Source organism: Myotis myotis, unplaced genomic scaffold (genome assembly GCF_014108235.1).
Source record: "Myotis myotis isolate mMyoMyo1 unplaced genomic scaffold, mMyoMyo1.p scaffold_m19_p_8, whole genome shotgun sequence".
NCBI classification, from domain to species: Eukaryota; Metazoa; Chordata; class Mammalia; order Chiroptera; family Vespertilionidae; genus Myotis; species Myotis myotis.
Window position 1 is genome coordinate 40,635,604 of NW_023416390.1, and position 18,349 is coordinate 40,653,952.

Below are 18,349 nucleotides of genomic sequence, written 5' to 3' on the forward strand. Positions count from 1 at the left end.
CAGAATCTTTTAAACAGAGCATGGTGTTGCGTTTATTCGAACAAATATGGTGAGTGAATTTTTCTATGGATTTGTGAGAATCTGTAGCATGCATTTTATTTCATTTCTATTTTGCAATTTCATTTATTTTCAACTTTTTCAAATACTATGGAAAATAGTAAAATGCTTTATAATTTAATTTCTTTTCAGAATTATTCTCCGAGGAAGAATCTGAACATTCAGAAAGAGATACACGTGATGCCTTTTCAGATTCTGAAGATGTAGACCACAGCTCTATGGCTGCTAAAAGATATGCAAGTAGAATATTATCTACAAGCTCCTGGCCTGAATATTTCAAGCCTTCTTTTACCCAAAAACTTACGTTTAAGTATGTTTTAGAGGGTGAACCTGCTGTTTTTACATGTAGATTAATTGGCTGTCCAACTCCTGAAATGACTTGGTTCTATAACAATCGGCCAATCCCAACAGGTCTCCGGCGGGTTATAAAAACTGAGAGTGATTTACATGATCACTCTTCCAGCTTAGAGATTAAAAGGGTCCAAGACAGAGATTCTGGAACTTATAGATTGTTAGCAATTAATAGTGAAGGGTATGCTGAATCAACTGCATCACTGCTTGTTATTCAAAAAGGGCAAGATGAGAAATACTTAGACTTTCTGAAAAGGGCAGAACAGACACATGAAAATATAGAGACATTAGTTGAGAGGAAAGAGGGCAGGATGAAGGTTGACCTGAGGTTTACTGGCTCTCCCTTTAGCAAAAAACAAGATGTGGAACAAAAGGGAATGATGCGAACTATACACTTTGAGACAGTGAGTCCTAGCAAGAAAACAGATTTTATGTATGATGAAGAATATCTAGAAAGTAAATCTGATGTCAGAGGATGGCTTAACGTAGGTGAAAATTTCCTGGATGAGGAGACCAAAGGGAAGTTGCAACGTTTACGGGAGGCTAGAAAAACGTTACTGGAGAAAAAGAAGTTATCTCTTTTAGATATGCCATCTAAACTAACCTCAAGAACTTTGAGAAGGGAAGCTGGTAATAAAGATACTATGTTCTTTAGAGAGGGAATGGAAAGCAGGTCAGTATCTGATCTAGCTGAAAATAGGGAAAAGGTTGAATATTCAACTGAATATTCTAATCAAATGGATCAAAATATAGAATCTGGAGAATCGCTCACAAGTTTTCCAACTCCTGTTGATGAAGAAATTCTCCAGACTGAAATAAGAATGAGCCAAGAGGCATTTCTAAAAGAGAGTCGACCAAAAGACCATTTACATGGTAGAAGTCAAGTAAACGAGAAGACCCAAGCAAAAAGACAAGTTGAAGAAATTATGACCAAAACTAAAATTGGAGAGTCATCTCAATATATTACTAATGTGTATAAAAATAAGGACATAGATGAGACTTCTGAAAAGGTGTCTCAAGCTGTTATGTCACATACAAGTGATTTTGGTACACTTACAAATATTAAAGAAAATGAAGAAATAGATAGTAAAAGAATAAAAAAGGACGATTTGAGAGAATTACAACACTCCACTGTCACAAGAGCTGAAGAATTCAAAATTGAACAGGAAGAAAAAACCACAAGATTTTTTGAAAATTCTTTCCAAAAACATCTGCAACGTTGTCCACCTTCATTTCTTCAAGAAATTGAATCTCAAGAGGTTTATGAAGGTGACAGTTGTCAATTCGTGTGTCATTTTCAAGGATATCCTCAACCCATAGTGACATGGTATAACAATGATATACCAATCCCATGTAATCGAGGCTTTATCATTCATACCTTGGAAAACTATTCAACATTAACTTTTACTTCTGTTCTTCCTCAAAATGACGGTTCTATTACCTGTGTGCTGTTTAACCAATATGGAACAGTAAAGACAACAGGTATACTAAAAGTGAGAGCACAACAAAGGCCCAGTGTCAAAGCACATAAAATCCCAATATTGCATGACTACACTGATGAGGAAGAAGAGCTGGCATTGGTGTTTGACCAAGCAGAAGACGTTCCTCCATCTTTGAGACTAGAGGGCCAAACAAATCTCCATATGTTACAAACTACCCCACCAGGTCCTTCCTCTGCAGACATAGAATTGCTTTCCTTTCCTGTGGAAATTCAGATAACAGCAGCAACTCCTACTCCAGAACAGGACAAAGAGTCAAGGGAATTGTTTCAATTTGAAGAGTTGGAACCCAAAGCAGCACCTCGAGATAAGGCTACTCAGTCACCAAAACACAAATTTATATTTTCATCTGATATTACTAATGAGCCACCAAAAATGTTACAAGAAATGCCAAGGTATGCCAGGTGTAGAGAAGGGGATTTCATAGTACTTGAATGTTTATTATCTGGGGAGCCTAAACCAGTGGTAACATGGTTTCAAAATGGAGTCCTTTTAAAGCAGGATCAAAAGTTTCAGTTTGAAGAGTTTGATTATAGCTACAGGTTGTATATTCATGATATTGATGTTCAAGATTCGGGAAAATATAAATGTGTTGCTGAAAACAGTTCAGGAACCATTGAGAATGTTTCCGATCTCACAGTGGAACCTGTCATTCACTGGGAATATAGCCAATTAGAAAATATTGGTGGAATTTATGAAAAAAATCCCAGAGGTCAACAAATTCAGGGAGAATCTATAAGGGCACATTTGTATGATTATCCAGCTGGTCCTTTTACTTCCCAATGTAATGTAAAAGAATATTCTGTAAGGGAGGTTTTTCAAAACCTTGAGACAACTAAGCAGATAGACCAGAAAAGCCCTGCTCATTGCACATCTTCTAGAGAAAAAGTCCCCAGATTTGTGCAGGTTGCTTCTAGGTCCATACAAACCAACAGACCTATCAGAGCTGAACTCATACAATGTCAGGATGAATGGAAAGAGGGGCGTGTAAGTGAAAAATCAAAGCTGCACCAAGCAGAGGGTACTGTTTACCCATACCCATTTGTTGATGATTTCAGTGAAGTTAAAATTAGGAGAGAGGTTAGGCATGATTTTGGAAAACTTGGTGAACCAGAAAGGGTACATGTGCAAGAATATGCCCAAAGTGACCATTTCTCAAATATCCACTCAAGGAAAACTTCTGAGAGTTACGATACAAAAGACTCATCTACCATTGTATATGAAGAACCCCTTGGTGAGGAGAGATACTACCCAAGAAGAAAAGTGAAGCATAGAATCATTGCATTTGAAAAGTTACAACATGCAGAGAAAGGCGTTCTAGAGAAAAGAGCTACCAAGAAATCATTTGTTAACCCTCCTCAAAAGAAGCCTGATGACATTGACTTTCCATTAAATCAAAGAGAATCAAAATCCAGTGACCTAAAGGCAAATATGCATCAGGCAGATAAACTGTCTCCAAACACTGAAACAGATTCATCTAACATCATAATGAATTTAAAGCTGCTTTCTTCTCAAACTCATGGGGAATTTAAAGTACAAGAGAGGGAGCAACAAAAAGAAATAGGTCTTATAGAGCGGTCTGCAGTTTCTGAAAGCGCTGAATATGAAACTCCTATTACCTTTGACCTAAAGCAGTTTCACTCTCAAATAGAAAATCCAGATTTAAAATCCCAAGAATTAGATAGTGGTCAACCAGAAGAAGCTTATTTTAAAATCCAACATCCTGCTTCTGAAACAACTGATGCTGAGAACATTGTATTTGATCTAAAACAAATGTATTCTCATATAGGAGATTCAGCTAAGGATTTCCAGGAATCTAGGCCACAATGGGAAACACCTTATAAAGAAGAAATGCCTGGCCCTGAAATACTACTATTTGATACACAGGATATGTCTAAAAGAATGCAAAATGACATACTTACAAATCAAGACATTTCTTCCAGTCAAGACTGGATGAAAGAAAGTTGTATTGATGAAAAGACCTATTATTTTGGGAAAGAAGTCCAACAGATACAGGAACAAAAGGTAGAAATTTTAGACACGGATACTTCTCTTAAAATCTTTTCTGATGAAATCCATAGTCAGGCAGGTGGCCTACTTCAAACCTCATCTTCAGATGTAGGAGAAACTGATATTTCTGAGAAAAGACGTTCTTTCGAAAATGGAGATCCAAGTTTCATTTCACTTTTGAAAAAAGCAGCAAGTGAGGAAAAGCTTTTAGAGGTTAGTGAAATGAAGGAAGAACACACTTTGGAACACGAGTCGGCATCATTTCAAAAGCAGGATGGAGGGATACAGGAATATGCCACTGGAGACCACAGAGGTGATGTTCAGGGAGCAGACTCACTCCACAGAAAACCCTCCCTGAGCCAGTGCTTTTCATTCTTGATGACTGAGGAACAACGGAATCCAAATGAACAAAGAAGTGAAAGAAATGATGTCTCTGAAGAAGAAAACGTTTACCAAGTTCAAGCTGAAAATGAAACTTCTTTCTTCACTACTGAAGAAGAAAAGATTGAAACTTGTTTTCCTAAATGGGACGAGGCACATACAATGGAGGTAAAGGACTCCGAGTCCTCACTAACACAGTATTTACTTGCTGCTGGAAAACATGAAGTTCCTGAAACTAAAGACACCAGAGACACGGCAAAACTTGTCCAGAGCGAATCAACCACGTCCATGGAGGTTGAAGAAGTAACTTTCAACACTGTGTATGAATATTACAACCAACAACAGGAATCATTAGGTCGCCCATTTTCTCCTGAATCTGATATTTCCATTGATGTGGGAAGTATAAGCAGTGAGGAAATCTCTGAGTTAGATCAGTTTTATACCCCACCATCCTCTGTTGAACATTTTGAAACTCCAAAGTCTCCTGATTTATATTTTGCTCCATTAGATACAACTAAGCAATCCTCAACAAACGCAGGAGATAAGACTGTTCAAAGAACCATGCCTTTAGAGGAAGTTGCTGAAAGGTACTCAACACCTTCCGAAGGGGAGATAGCAGAAAGATATTCCACGCCTGCAGGGGAGACTTTAGAGAGATATTCCACACCCTCAGGGGAGACTCTAGAGAGATATTCCACACCCCCAGGGGAGACTCTAGAAAGATATTCCACACCCCCAGGGGAAACTCTAGAGAGATATTCCACACCCCCAGGGGAGACTCTAGAGAGATATTCCACACCCCCAGGGGAGTCTCTAGAGAGATATTCTACACCCCCAGGGGAGACTTTAGAACGATATTCTACACCTTTAGGAGGAGAAACAGTTGAAAGATATTATATTCCTACTGGAGGACCAAACCCCACTGAAAACTTTAAAAGGCGCCCATCAAAAATAGAAAGGGAGGACAGTACGCCAAATGAACATTTCCATACACCTACAGGAGAGAGAAGCTCAGCCTATGAAGTATGGCGCTCGGACTCATTTGGCACACCCAATGAAGCCGTCGAACCCAAAGACAATGAAATGCCTCCATCTTTTATTGAACCTTTGACCAAAAGGAAGATATATGAAAATACAACATTAGGCTTCATTGTTGAAGTTGAGGGCATTCCAGTTCCTGGTGTGAAATGGTATAGAAATAAATCTTTGCTAGAACCAGATGAAAGAATCAAGATAGAAAGGGTGGGTAATGTATGTTCTTTGGTAATTCCTAACATTCAGAAAGGAGAGGGGGGAGCGTACATGTGCCATGCTGTAAATATCATAGGGGAAGCAAAGAGCTTTGCAGATGTAGACATAGTACCTCAACAAGAAAGAGCAGTGGCACTCCCACCTCCAATAACACATCAGCATGTCATGGAGTTTGATTTGGAAAACAACTCATCATCAAGAACACCTTCTCCTCAAGAGATTGTCTTGGAAGTTGAGTTAAGTGAAAAAGATGTCAAAGAATTTGAGAAGCAAGTGAAAATAGTTACAGTTCCGGAATTTAGTCCTGATCATAAAAGCATGATCGTGAGCCTAGATGTTCTTCCATTGAATTTAGCTGATCCAAATATGGCTTCAAGAGGAGAAGAAGACAAAGATCTAAAAATTGACTTAGAAGTATTTGAGATGCCTCCTCGTTTTATAATGCCTATTTGTGATTTTAAAGTTCCAGAAAGTTCCGATGCTGTGTTCAAATGTTCAGTCATAGGTGTCCCTAGTCCCGAAGTTAAATGGTATAAAGAATATATGTGTATTGAGCCAGATAATGTTAAATATGTGATTAGTGAGGAGAACGGAAGTCACACCCTTAAAATTCGAAACATCTGTCTTTCTGATAGTGCGACATACAGGTGCAGAGCTGTGAACAGTGTGGGAGAGGCTCTCTGTCGGGGATTTCTCACCATGGGAGATTCCGAAGTATCTGCTATGATAACAAGGAAAAGTCGAGTGACTTTAAGCAGTTTGAAGGAAGAGTTAGTCTTAAAGAGCAAGTATGCAGACAGCTTTTTTGAATTTCAGGTGGTGGAAGGGCCTCCCAGGTTCATTAGAGGCATTTCTGACTGCTGTGCCCTGGTCGGCACAGCAGCTTATTTCCAGTGTTTAGTTCGTGGCTCTCCAAGACCCACAGTTCACTGGTACAAAGACGGGAAATTGTTGCAAGGAGCAAGGTTCAGTGCTGAGGAAAGAGGCATAGGGTTCCACAACTTATTCATAACAGGCTTAGTAAAAGATGACGCAGGTGAGTACAGGTGTGTAGCTACCAACAACAGAGGAATGGCCGAGACCTGTGCAGCACTCACCCTAATGTAAAAGTTCTTGTACGATGTTTTAGTGCCTTCGTAATTATTACACTTGATTTTGAGTGCTTTCATATTTTCCAAATTATATAGATTTAATAAATTTCCAAATATGTCAACTCTATTTGAATGCATTACATTGAAGACCCCTGGGAACACAGTTTCTCCATGTGGACGTCTCGTATTTGTAATACATGTAAATACTCTGTTATCTAAATATCTAAACTGTGGAATCATCACTTGTGTCCATTATACTGTGAAAAATCAAGCACAATTAAATATCTCTATGGCTACCTAATTGTATTTCTACTTTACCTTCATTTCTCCTTCTCCGAGTGTTTCAGCAGAATGTACTCTCTCTTAGAGGTAAACTATATCAGTAAAGTAAAATGTAAAAGGAAAGACCATGTCAGATGGCCACACAGACAGATTAGTGAGAATCTCCTCACTAATATATGCTCTGAATATAAGTAATTTTTTAAATTATAAACCTTTTACAGCCAAATTAATGCTTATTTACTCAGACTTAGAAGAGATAAAACAAAGAATAGAAACCAGCTTTGCTTAGTTGGTAACTAACTATCTACAGAGGAATCTTGGTTCTCAAACTTAATTCATTCCAGAAGGGTGTTTAAGAAGTGATTTGTTAAAAAAAATTTAAAAAATTAAAAACTGAATCATTTTTTCCCATTAGAAGTAATGTAAATTGAATTACTACCTTCCAGACCCATTAATGACTCCCTGTTTTAATCTTTCTTATATACAGTTCATGTCTAATGTACTGTTTAACCTATAAACAAACACTTCTTTTCTTAAATTTACCCAACCACCCCTTACTAGCCTTAAATGAGTCACTTTCAGCACTCCTCTCAGGAGTCTTTCAGGGGTCCGTATGCAGCATCTTTACTTTTTCATCTATCATTGCCTCCGAAATGCTATCACTGGCAAACTGCTTTTCCTTTATACAAATCAACAATTTTTCTATCTCTTCGATTGCCTGTGATCATTGTTGGTTGAGCACTTTCACACCCTGAGCAGCATTAGCACTCTTGATAGCCTCTTTATGATTTAAAATTGTACTAATAGCTAGATTCTGCCAGCAACAAAGGCATTTGTTGCCTGAGAGATGCTTTTTGTCAGGCTGAGGTATCAGCGTGAAAGGGTTGTCAAGTAGAAAACAGAAGTTTTCTTCCACAATTTGGCTGAGAACCAAATTGTTTGAGATGGGAGACATTTGAGAACCAAGGTTTGACTGTAATCTGTTTGACATTACAACCTCAGTATATGTTTGGCTCTTTTAAAAATGTCTTAATTATTAATATTCCTTTTCTTAAGTCTTTTAACTCTTGCTGGTTTTGAAGGGACCGATGGTGCTGCTCAGATAGATGTCATCTGGACATTTGCAGAATATGCAAACACAGGTCTTTTTACTTCGGGAAATACCGCATTTTCTCAGTTCAAGATGGCATCAGGTGTAAAATGCAACATTAATATTTTTCTTAGGAGAAAAGAAACTACCATATTACATTTTTACATAAGATTTTAAACTGCAGTCCAATTTCAGAATCTTTAAAATTAGGAAAAGGAAGGTGGAATGTTTTTAGAATTGAGACAGTATGGTAATTTGTATTTGTATATAATAAGATAATAGGCTTTCCTGTCATTTTCATTGAATTTCATTGTTTAAACTAATTAAAATTAATAAGCATTCAAATTCAAGATTTATATATGTTTCTAAATTTACATTTTTTTGTTTTTCAAAATTAAAATGATAATAAATTCACAAAATCCTTAGCATTGTACCTATGTACCAATGTGAACCTAAATCTCATATACGTTGTAATAAATAAAGAGAAATTCAGGTGGGGATTTTTTTTATCTGAAAATGAGGGATTTTACCAGAAATCCTAAGAGGTGATCATTCAACTCTCTGTGTCATCCCAGTGGTAACTTTTTAAAAATAATTTAGAATAAATTTTAGTTATACAGCAGATGATGAAAGAAATAATAAAATATAGTAATGAAATTATGAATCATTCCTACCCTCAACTCTTAAATATAGCCCAATGACTATATTTGTTCCCTACATTGAGCAATTTTTAAGTACCATGAATGTATTAAACATATTAATTTTAATTCTAAAAAATTTAAAATGTAATGTAAATTTAATTTTCAGAAGGATTCATATAACCAATTATGTTTGCCATGTTTCTTTCATTGTATTACCTTTTTATTCCCACAATGGGGATTCCCTAAAAGCCCTTCCAAATTAAATAAGCAATTGGGAATATGTGCAGAATGTAGACAGAGCAGTAAGGCTCATACCCTCACCTCCATGCCCCCCAAAAATATTTGTTCTACTTGTTTTAAGTTACCATAACTCATCAAGATAGATACACTCTTGTAGAGCAATCTGTTTCAACCAGTGTGCATACAATATCTGTGATCAACATTATAGATAAAATGAAATGTATCCATCTTAACTCCCTGAAATAAAACTAATTCTATAGTTTAGGGACTTAAGGATTTATCCTACTTTTAGTCATCTAAAGGAGGTTTAAATAAATTAGAAATTCAGGTCATGATAAACTTGACAAGCACATTTTACCCAACTGTTATAGTAGAGCATAGATTGCAACAATGCAAAGCCTGTTTCTTTAAATAAATAAATAAATAAATAAATAAATAAATAAATAAATAAATAAATAAGAAAGACCAAAAAATGTGGATTTGCAGGAGATGTTGAAAAATATACTTTTATTCACATAACAAGGAGGGCTTTGTTTTGCTCATTAGAATTCTGTTAGTCTCAAATGCATTAAACTTGAGGATATGCAGAATAATAGTGATTGTATAAAGAAAAGTAAGCTTTGGTCACACTTGGCTTATTTATTAATTGTTGAAATATTTTTAATTTTATGACTCAATGGCACATAACTTAAAAGCCTAGAATATTAATTTCTCTGATTCTGGATAAAGAATTCATTTATTACATAGTCGAAGTTAGACATAATTATTAGCTGCTACTACTACATGTATTTTAAAGCACATGTTTCATGTTTCAGGGCATTTGAATTTTATTTACTATATTTTTATGGTTAATACATGGTATTTAGAAGTAAGGGAGAATATTTCAAGATATTAGTGAGTAGGGGTATATGAACTATATTCACATTCATTCCCTTTTACAGATATTTTGTCAGTTCAAGTAAAGGGAGCGCTGACATGAGTAATACATTACAGATTAAATGTAAAGTTAAGTGGTCACCATTAGTATATGAAATTAATCAATGATTTTATGGCAACTAATTGAAATAATAAATAATTGAGTATGTATTCTACATGTTATAGATAAGTTTTACCAGTACCTTTATAGCTAGCTGACACTGGAGTCCTGCCTTCTAATGCTTATACACTAGAACAGAAAGGTATTAAGTTATAAGACTAGTTCATGTAATGCAATTGGAGTGAACTAATAAAATAATATAACTGCTTTTGAGTAAGGCAATAAAACTACTATTTATGGGGCTGTTGTACATACATAACAGCTTTAATGAAAATCCTAATTTCTTGTTATCAAATTACACATCTTTCATTCTGTTGTCCATAATACTGTTTAAAGAGTATTTGTTATTCACTGTTTTGTTTTTCTGTTTAATAATTGTTGTATAGGTATTTCTTGCATAATAGAATACAATCAAGGTTGTTTTTCAAGCTGATGTTTTGTTTAAAATGTAAAAGAATTGGTTCTTAAAAATTTGTATGAGTAAAGCAAAAGGATACAGTGCTCTCTACCTAGGAGTCAGCCAGCCTATCCAAGGACAGGGTAATATTCAGTAATTAAGTATTTAGTGTTAGATTGTCTGTATGTAGATTATGTAGAGATTCTCAGTGTGTGATCTTGGTTCTTGGTTTACACCTTTACTGAAGGTGAATAAGGACCATTGCTCCTTGACCATAGCCAAATCCACTGGGCCCAAGTTCTTTGCATGGCTTCCTTTACAATAGATGTGCCCTCTTAATCACTCATAGTTGTTGATTTCTTTCCATACTTGGCACATTGGAAACAGTTTTTGTGACAGGATTTCCAGCTCCAATTCTCTTCTCAGCAGCATTAAGAGAATTCCCGCATCTGACACATTTCTTAGCATCTCCGTATTTCTGAGCAAATGTAGAAGTAGTTGAATTTGTTGCAAGCCTGTGAGTCTGAGCACTCACTGGCTTGATAGACAGTCTCTTGCCCACTTTATGTTGAGCCCCTGGCCTTACTCATAATCTCTGGGCCCATACTTCTTGCAATAAGAGGATTTGATTTGCAGTAGACCTCTTCGCTATTGTGCTGAGATTTCCTGCAAACCATACACAGCACAGAAAGCACAGTGGTGAAAGCATCTCACACCACACTGCACTTCTTCCACATGCACCACAGTCCTCCCCAAAAGGCCATTTGAGTGGGAGGTGGGACCACACACCAAGGGTGGAACTAAGGAGATCTGTGGAGGGAGTGCATGGGAGTCAGGAGCCCCAGTCAAGATTTTAATTTGGAGTGGTTTTCTCTCATTTCTGCCTTCTAGTTTATTGACTAACTTGAGTTAACATAGGTCTTATTATCAAAGCTTTGTTATAGCACTATGGCAGTTTACATGGGCAAAAGATGGCTTGCATTTCTAGTAACTGTAAACAGTTCTCTCATAAATTCAGATTAAACATTGTTTTTAACAATGGCTTCAGTTTATAAACAGTAACTAGAATATAGATGATTTATTTTGGAAATCATCAGTCTTCAATTTGATAATAAGGATATTTTTGCATATTAAAATTTTATGTATAAATAATAATTCTGAACCTTTTAAAAATTGATTTAAATAACCATGGATTCTTTTATTTTTTTTCCCTTTTTTTTTTTATTGATTAAGGTATTACATATGTGTCCTTATCTCACCATTACCATCCTCCCTCCCCCCCCACTCATGCCCTCACTTCCCTGGTGTCTGTGTCCATTGGTTAGGCTTATATGCATGCATAGAAGTCCTTTGGTTGATTTAGGTCCTTTATCTCTGACCTGGGAATCTCATGTCTTCTGCCAGCATCCGTGACACTGAGGCAGGCTAACATGTTAGCTTGCAAGCTTGCTGGGGTCCAACCCCAGCAGGTCCAGGGGTCCCCAAAGGTGTGGACGGAGTTGGCAAAGAAGGAATGACACGGAGACAGCATTCAGTTGATCAGCAGCCTAGCCAGGATCTCTAGCCAGGATCTCCAGCCAAGTTCTGGTCTGGATCTCCAGCGAAGTTCTGGTTAGGATCTCCAGCCAAGTTCTGTGTCTAGGTTCTCTAGCCAGGTTCTGAAGCCAGGTTCTCTAGCCAGGTTCTCCAGCCAAGTTCTATCCAGGTTCTCCTGCCATGTTCTCTCGCTAGGTTCTCCAGCCAGGTTCAGTCACCAGGTTCTAGTCAGGTTCTCTTGCCATGTTCTATCCAGGTTCTGTAGCCAGGTTCTGTCTCTAGGTTCTTCAGCCAGGTTCTCTTGCTAGGTTCTGTCTCTAGGTTCTGTGGTCAGTTTCTGTCCAGGATCTTTTGCCATGTTCTCTCCAGCGAAGTTCTTCTGTCTCTAGGTTCTGTGTAGGTTCTGTGTCTAGGTTCTGTGTCAACCATGGATTCTTTTAGTACAAATAGTTAGCCAGCAGTTTTTCAAACTTGAGTATTGATATTATAGCACAAAGAAAAATTCCTAAGAACATCTTTAACATTTATAAACTCTAACACAAATGAAGTGACTGAAAGTTGCATTAGTACACACTTCATAATCATATAATATGATATCATAAACTAAGGTTAAACACTTAGAAATGTGCTTTGTAATAAGTTAATCTCAAGACAATCTAATGATTCCAGGAATAAGGCAGAAGAAGACCATCACTTGATACATAATTCTTTGACTTTCATTTTTTTGTTGTTAAATGAAATTGATGGTAAAATAATAATCATTTCCCCCCATACAGAGTTTTCTAGTGGTCTTCTGTCTGCTGAGGAAGAAGGACTCCAAACTTATAGCTCTGACCTTCAGCTATCTAAAGGAAATGAAACACTTGAACTTTTATCTGAACCTCCAGTTCATTCAACTAAATTCTATTCCAAAAGGGAAGGCAGTGTCCCGGTTTTTATCAAAGAAGTGTCAAATGCTGAAATAAGCATAGGGGATGTGGCTAAATTATCTGTTACGGTCACTGGCATCCCCAAACCTAAAATTCAGTGGTTCTTCAATGGAATAATGTTAAAGCCTTCTACTGACTACAAATTTGTTTTTGACGGTAATGATCATAGCTTGATCATTCTGTTCACAAAATTTGAAGATGAGGGAGAGTATACATGTATTGCCAGTAATGAATATGGACAGACAATATGTAGTGCCTATCTAAAAATAAATTCCAAAGGAGAGGAACGCAAGGAGACTGAACTAGAATCAGCAGTGGAGAAATCTCTGGAAAAGCTTGAAGGTCCTTGTCCTCCTTACTTCCTTAAGGAATTAAAACCAATCCACTGTGTTCAGGGGCTCCCTGCCATCTTTGAGTATATGGTACTTGGAGAGCCTGCACCCACTGTTTTGTGGTTCAAAGAAAACAAACAGCTCTGCACCAATGTTTATTACACTATCATTCATAATTCTGATGGTTCTGGGACATTTATTGTCAATGACCCTCAGAAGGAAGATAGTGGCCTCTATGTCTGTAAAGCAGAGAACGTGTGGGGTGAGTCCACCTGTGCTGCAGAGCTGCTGGTGCTTCTGGAAGACACAGACACGACTGATGCGCCCTCCAGAGCCAAGCCCACCCCAGTAGCTCCCCAAGATTTTCCACAGAAGTCGTTAAAGGGCCCGGCCTTTGAAACACTTGACTCAGGGCTGAAGATGGCAGCTGAGCAATTGCAATCCACAGTCTTGTTGGAGCAGGAGATGCCGACTCCTGAGAGCACCACGGGACTTCTTCCCCTCGATGGCACTCTCCATGTTCAGCCTACCAAGGAGCCACCTCCCAGTTCACACCTGCAGGTTGTCCAGTCCCAGAAAACCCTCCCCAAAGAAGATATTCTAATGCCTGTATCACAGGTGGTTCTATCAGATACTGAAAAAATTTTCCCAAGTGCCATTTCCATAGAAGAAATTAGTTCATTAACAGCCGAGCCTCTGAGAACTTTATTAGCTGAGCCTGAAGGGACTTATCCACAGTCATTGATAGAAGAACCCCCAGCTCATTCATATCCAACTTCTGTGGCTGAAGAATTACTTTTACCAAAAGACAAGACAGTACCTGGTGTGGACAAAGAACAAATAGGGACCCCTCACAAGCAAGAGGCACACAGCGCTCTGGTCCTGAGCCAGAGCTTAGCTGAGGGACACGTGGAAAGTTTCGAGGGTCCTGACATTGTGGTCTCTGAGGTAAACCGAGAGCCCCAGTTCCCTTCAGAACACACATGCACAGAAGAAGGTGTAATTTTGATGGAAAGCGCGGATCAACTAGAAAGTACAGCTCATGATTCTGTGGCCAGGACTGAGGAGAGCAAATCCTTAAGTTTCCCACTAGCATGTGAGGAAAGGCAGGTACTGCTCAAGGAAGAGCATTCAGACCACTTGACAATGCCCCCTAACCAAACCATCGAGTATAAGAAAGAGCCGGTGGCAATAAAGGGCGTGCAGGAAGTGCAAGGCCGTGACATTCTCGCCAAGGAAAGTTTGCTTCCTGGTATTCCAGAAGAGCAGAGATTAAACCTGAAAACGCAGGTCCGCAGGGCTTTGCAAGCAGCAGTGGCCAGTGAGCAAACGAGTCTTTTCTCTGAGTGGTTGAGAAACATTGAGAAGGTGGAGGTCAAGTCCATAAACTTCACCCAAGAGCCCAAACGCATTATGTGCACCTACCTTATTACCACAGTGAAGTTTCTAACAGAAGAAGTAACCATTGCGATTGAAGGCATTGATCCTCAAATGGCTAACTTGAAAACTGAGTTTAAGGATGCTCTGTGTGCTATTATATGTGAGGAAATAAACGTCTTAACAGCCGAGGACCCCAGGATTCAGGAAGGAGCCCAAACAAGCTTGCAGGGAGAAATGGATTCTTTTTCAGATTCACAGAAGATTGAAGCAATCACTGAACCAGAAATTGAATCTAAATATTTTGTCCCAACAGAAGAGGTCAGTTATTTTAAAGTGGAAAGTCAGGTCAACGTTGTGGATGCGACTCTCACTGACGGGGTTGTCACCCCTGCTATCTCTGACGAAAAACAGGATGAGATACCAAAACCACCCGAGGAGAAAGACAAGCCCTCTGAGAGTGGTTTAGAGAAGGCTGGGCTAGTGGAGATACAGGAAGCGGGGGGTGGTCCTGTTATACACACACCCTTGGTGGACACTATTGCTGAGGAAGGTGACCTTGTTAAGCTCACGTCATCCATAACAAATGCCAAAGAGGTGAATTGGTATTTTGAGGGTAGACTGGTGTCTTCAGATGAAAAGTTCAAGTGTTTCCAAGATCAAAATACATATACGCTAGAAATTGACAAAGTAAATACAGAAGAGCATCAAGGAGAGTATACCTGTGAGGCCTTGAATGACCACGGAAAAACAGCAACTTCGGCAAAACTCACTGTAGTCAAAAGAGGTTGGATTTTTAAGGATTAAGTAGATCAAGCTCTAACATTCACTGGATTGTAATGATTTAGGTTTCATCACAAAATTTTCACTTATCTGCCACTGCCAGAACGTAGTCGAGTTAAAGTAAGATTGAAGTCACAGACATAATCATGGTTATTCACTCCTATCTTTTTCCTCTCTGCCTTGCTGGCTAATGCTGTAGCTACACCATTATTCATTTTTAAAATAAGACATGCTTTTATATGTTTCATAATACCAGTACATATGCTTTTAAGTTTCTTTTTTATATGAAAAGACTTTAATAATGTGATATAAAGCTGTCAGTGAATGCCTAGACACTCTAAAATGGCCAGCCTCATCCCCAAATTCAAAATAACCATGATTAATTGTCTGTTTAAGTTTCTTATTTCTATTTCATTTTTGCTGTTATTTCACTTTTTACTTTATATAGTAGATCACGTTTTTTCACATTATTCTCAGTGTTTCTAGTCAGCATGGTATATTTAAAGAATATGTCATGTTGTTATGCATGTAAGCCAGTAGCATCACATTTAAATAATTTTTTCACAATTCACTGCAAAGTAATGATTGACTATGTTGAAAGCTGCTTACTGTCTTCTGCCTTCAATGCTCTTTCTCATTTTCCAGTCACTTGTCGTACTGCTGCAATCCATCTCACCAATTTCAACTGTTTTACTTCATTAACAGAAACAAAAGTTAGAAGGAAAAGAAAAATGCGCTCTGCCTGATAAGGAGGCCTGCTAATAGGCTCTGCTTCCCTTTGCAGCTGCCCCCGTGATCAAGAGGAGAATCGAGCCCCTTGAAGTAGCTCTGGGCCACCTCGCCAAGTTCACCTGTGAGATCCAGAGTGCCCCTAATGTCCGATTCCAGTGGTTTAAAGCTGGCCGAGAAATTTACGAGAGTGACAAGTGTTCGATTCGATCTTCAAATTATGTCTCCAGCCTGGAAATTCTGAGAACCCAGGTTGTGGACTGCGGCGAGTACACCTGCAAAGCCTCTAATGAGTATGGCAGTGTCAGCTGTACAGCCACACTCACTGTGACAGGTAAATGCCGAACACTGAATCTGAGGTTGTCCTCTCGTTTCATATTGTTGCCTGATTTGCTTTTCATCCAGGCGCCGGAGTGTGTGTTCTACCAATTGGAGAGACCAGTAGCCAAGATGGTAACATGGTAACATGGTGGTGAGGTGCTGCAGAACCTGTGCGGGACAAGAAGTCATTATTTAGTCATGGTTCTAACAGTAGCTAAATAAAAATAATTTATTATTTTGAGGAAAAATGTTAAGGAATCAAAGGAGCAGTGGCTCCTGAAAATTGGTTTTGAGAGATTTTGTTTTGTTTTTATCTCTTTCTCTTTTTTAAGGACCATCTTGGTGGATATACTAGTATCTTGAATAACTACAAATGGCTTGGCCCTTAATATAAAAATTTCAGGACCGCCAAAATTTTCGGTGCCACTAAAAATATATAAATATATGATATCCCAGTATATTTAATAATATATAAATATATGATATCCCAGTATATTTAATAATATATAAATATATGATATCCCAGTATATTTAATAATATATAAATATATGATATCAAAGTATATTTAATAATATATAAATATATGATATCCCAGTATATTTAATAATATATAAATATATGATATCCCAGTATATTTAATAATATATAAATATATGATATCCCAGTATATTTAATAATATATAAATATATGATATCCCAGTATATTTAGTAATTTGGAACCAGTTAATTACTTAAGAACAGAATTGCGAACTAAGAAAAGCCAGAGCATAAGACCGAAGTGAAACAAATTCTAATGTGAGGCGGGGAACTAGGACAGGACTGTACACTGGGATCCTCACCCTAGGCTTTATTTTTTACTTAAAAATAAGAGCAACTACACAAATATTCTGTTTCCAATATCTTAATTGACACACAGGGTGACATTAGAGTACTTAACACTCACCAAGTGTTTGAATTCCCTCATTAGAAAAAAAGCAGTAGCTCTTTCCTTCTCTCTCTCTTTCTATCTTTATCTCCCCCGCCCCTGCAAGGCAAAGTATGAACTATGATTTAGGGTCATGTTAAGAGAAGCCATGCACTAATGTCTGGGAAGGACTGTGGGCTATCCCTTGGTCTTCTTTTACAATGAGAACATGAAGGGGGAAGGCAAAAGCAGCTCATCTGTTTGACTTGAAAAAGTCAGAGTTCCTTGTAACTTCCATTCTTCTATAACCTCTTTACAGATCAGAAGATCTGAAACTCAGGCCCATGGGGACCCAACCAGTGGTTTTCACTTTGCAATCAAAGAATCTCCATGTGACCATGTACATGGCTTTAATTGTAATGACACTTTTGGAAATTTCCTTACCCAAATTAAGCCAATTCAGTAATGGGACTAGTACTCAAGCTTCAAATATGAGAAGAGAGAAAGGAGGATGGTTTCTAAGTATTGGGAAGGGAGGTTCCTAAAAACTTGCTTCAAAATTCAGGCTGGAAAGGAGAATTACAGCTATAAATATTTTTACAAGTTTGAAATGCCTTAGGGGTTGCTTTCAAAGTTGAGTCATTTAGGGATTTACTGGTGGTTGACATGAGGGTTAGAGAGACTTACAAAACTACCAAGCTTTTTGCCACTGAATATCTCTACTATTCAGAAAAGTCAAGTTTGGTTTTTATCTTCCTCATACAGTCTTCTAATGAGCCAGCATTAAAGTATCAGCTGAATTGCTTATCAAATAATTCAAACAATTAATCAACTCCTAAAATGAACAAATCTTTAGCAATAGTAAGTTAATGTTGATAAATAAAGGAACATTTGTTCTTTCCTTTGATAGAGACATTTAAAATGCTGTCTTGCTCTTCTATAAAGAATACTCTTATCCCTTTTCTTTGACAAATCTTTTTATTTTATTAATACACTACCTTATTTTATTTTATTTTTAATTTGTCCTATTGTTGAAAGTCTTATAGATGTCCCCCTTTCCCCCCCTTGAATCCTCTCCTCCCTCAATGCCCCCCACCCCAGGCCTTCACTA

At 37.8% G+C, this 18,349-nt stretch overlaps 1 protein-coding gene and 1 pseudogene across 2 annotated transcripts in view; one reads left to right on the plus strand and one right to left on the minus strand.

The window, feature by feature from the left end:
• TTN (titin) overlaps positions 1-18,349 on the plus strand; it is a 278,629-nt gene that overhangs the window by 58,656 nt on the left and 201,624 nt on the right. Inside the window, exons 46-47 of one of the 2 annotated variants that reach the window (XM_036318697.1) lie at positions 12,639-15,287; positions 16,068-16,346. In XM_036318697.1, coding sequence (XP_036174590.1) covers positions 12,639-15,287; positions 16,068-16,346 — 2,928 coding nt within the window. Of the gene's footprint in view, positions 1-189; positions 6,943-12,638; positions 15,288-16,067; positions 16,347-18,349 lie in introns of those variants that run through there. The other variant, XM_036318696.1, reaches the window with a different exon arrangement.
• On the minus strand, positions 10,565-11,594 carry LOC118661440 (annotated as a pseudogene).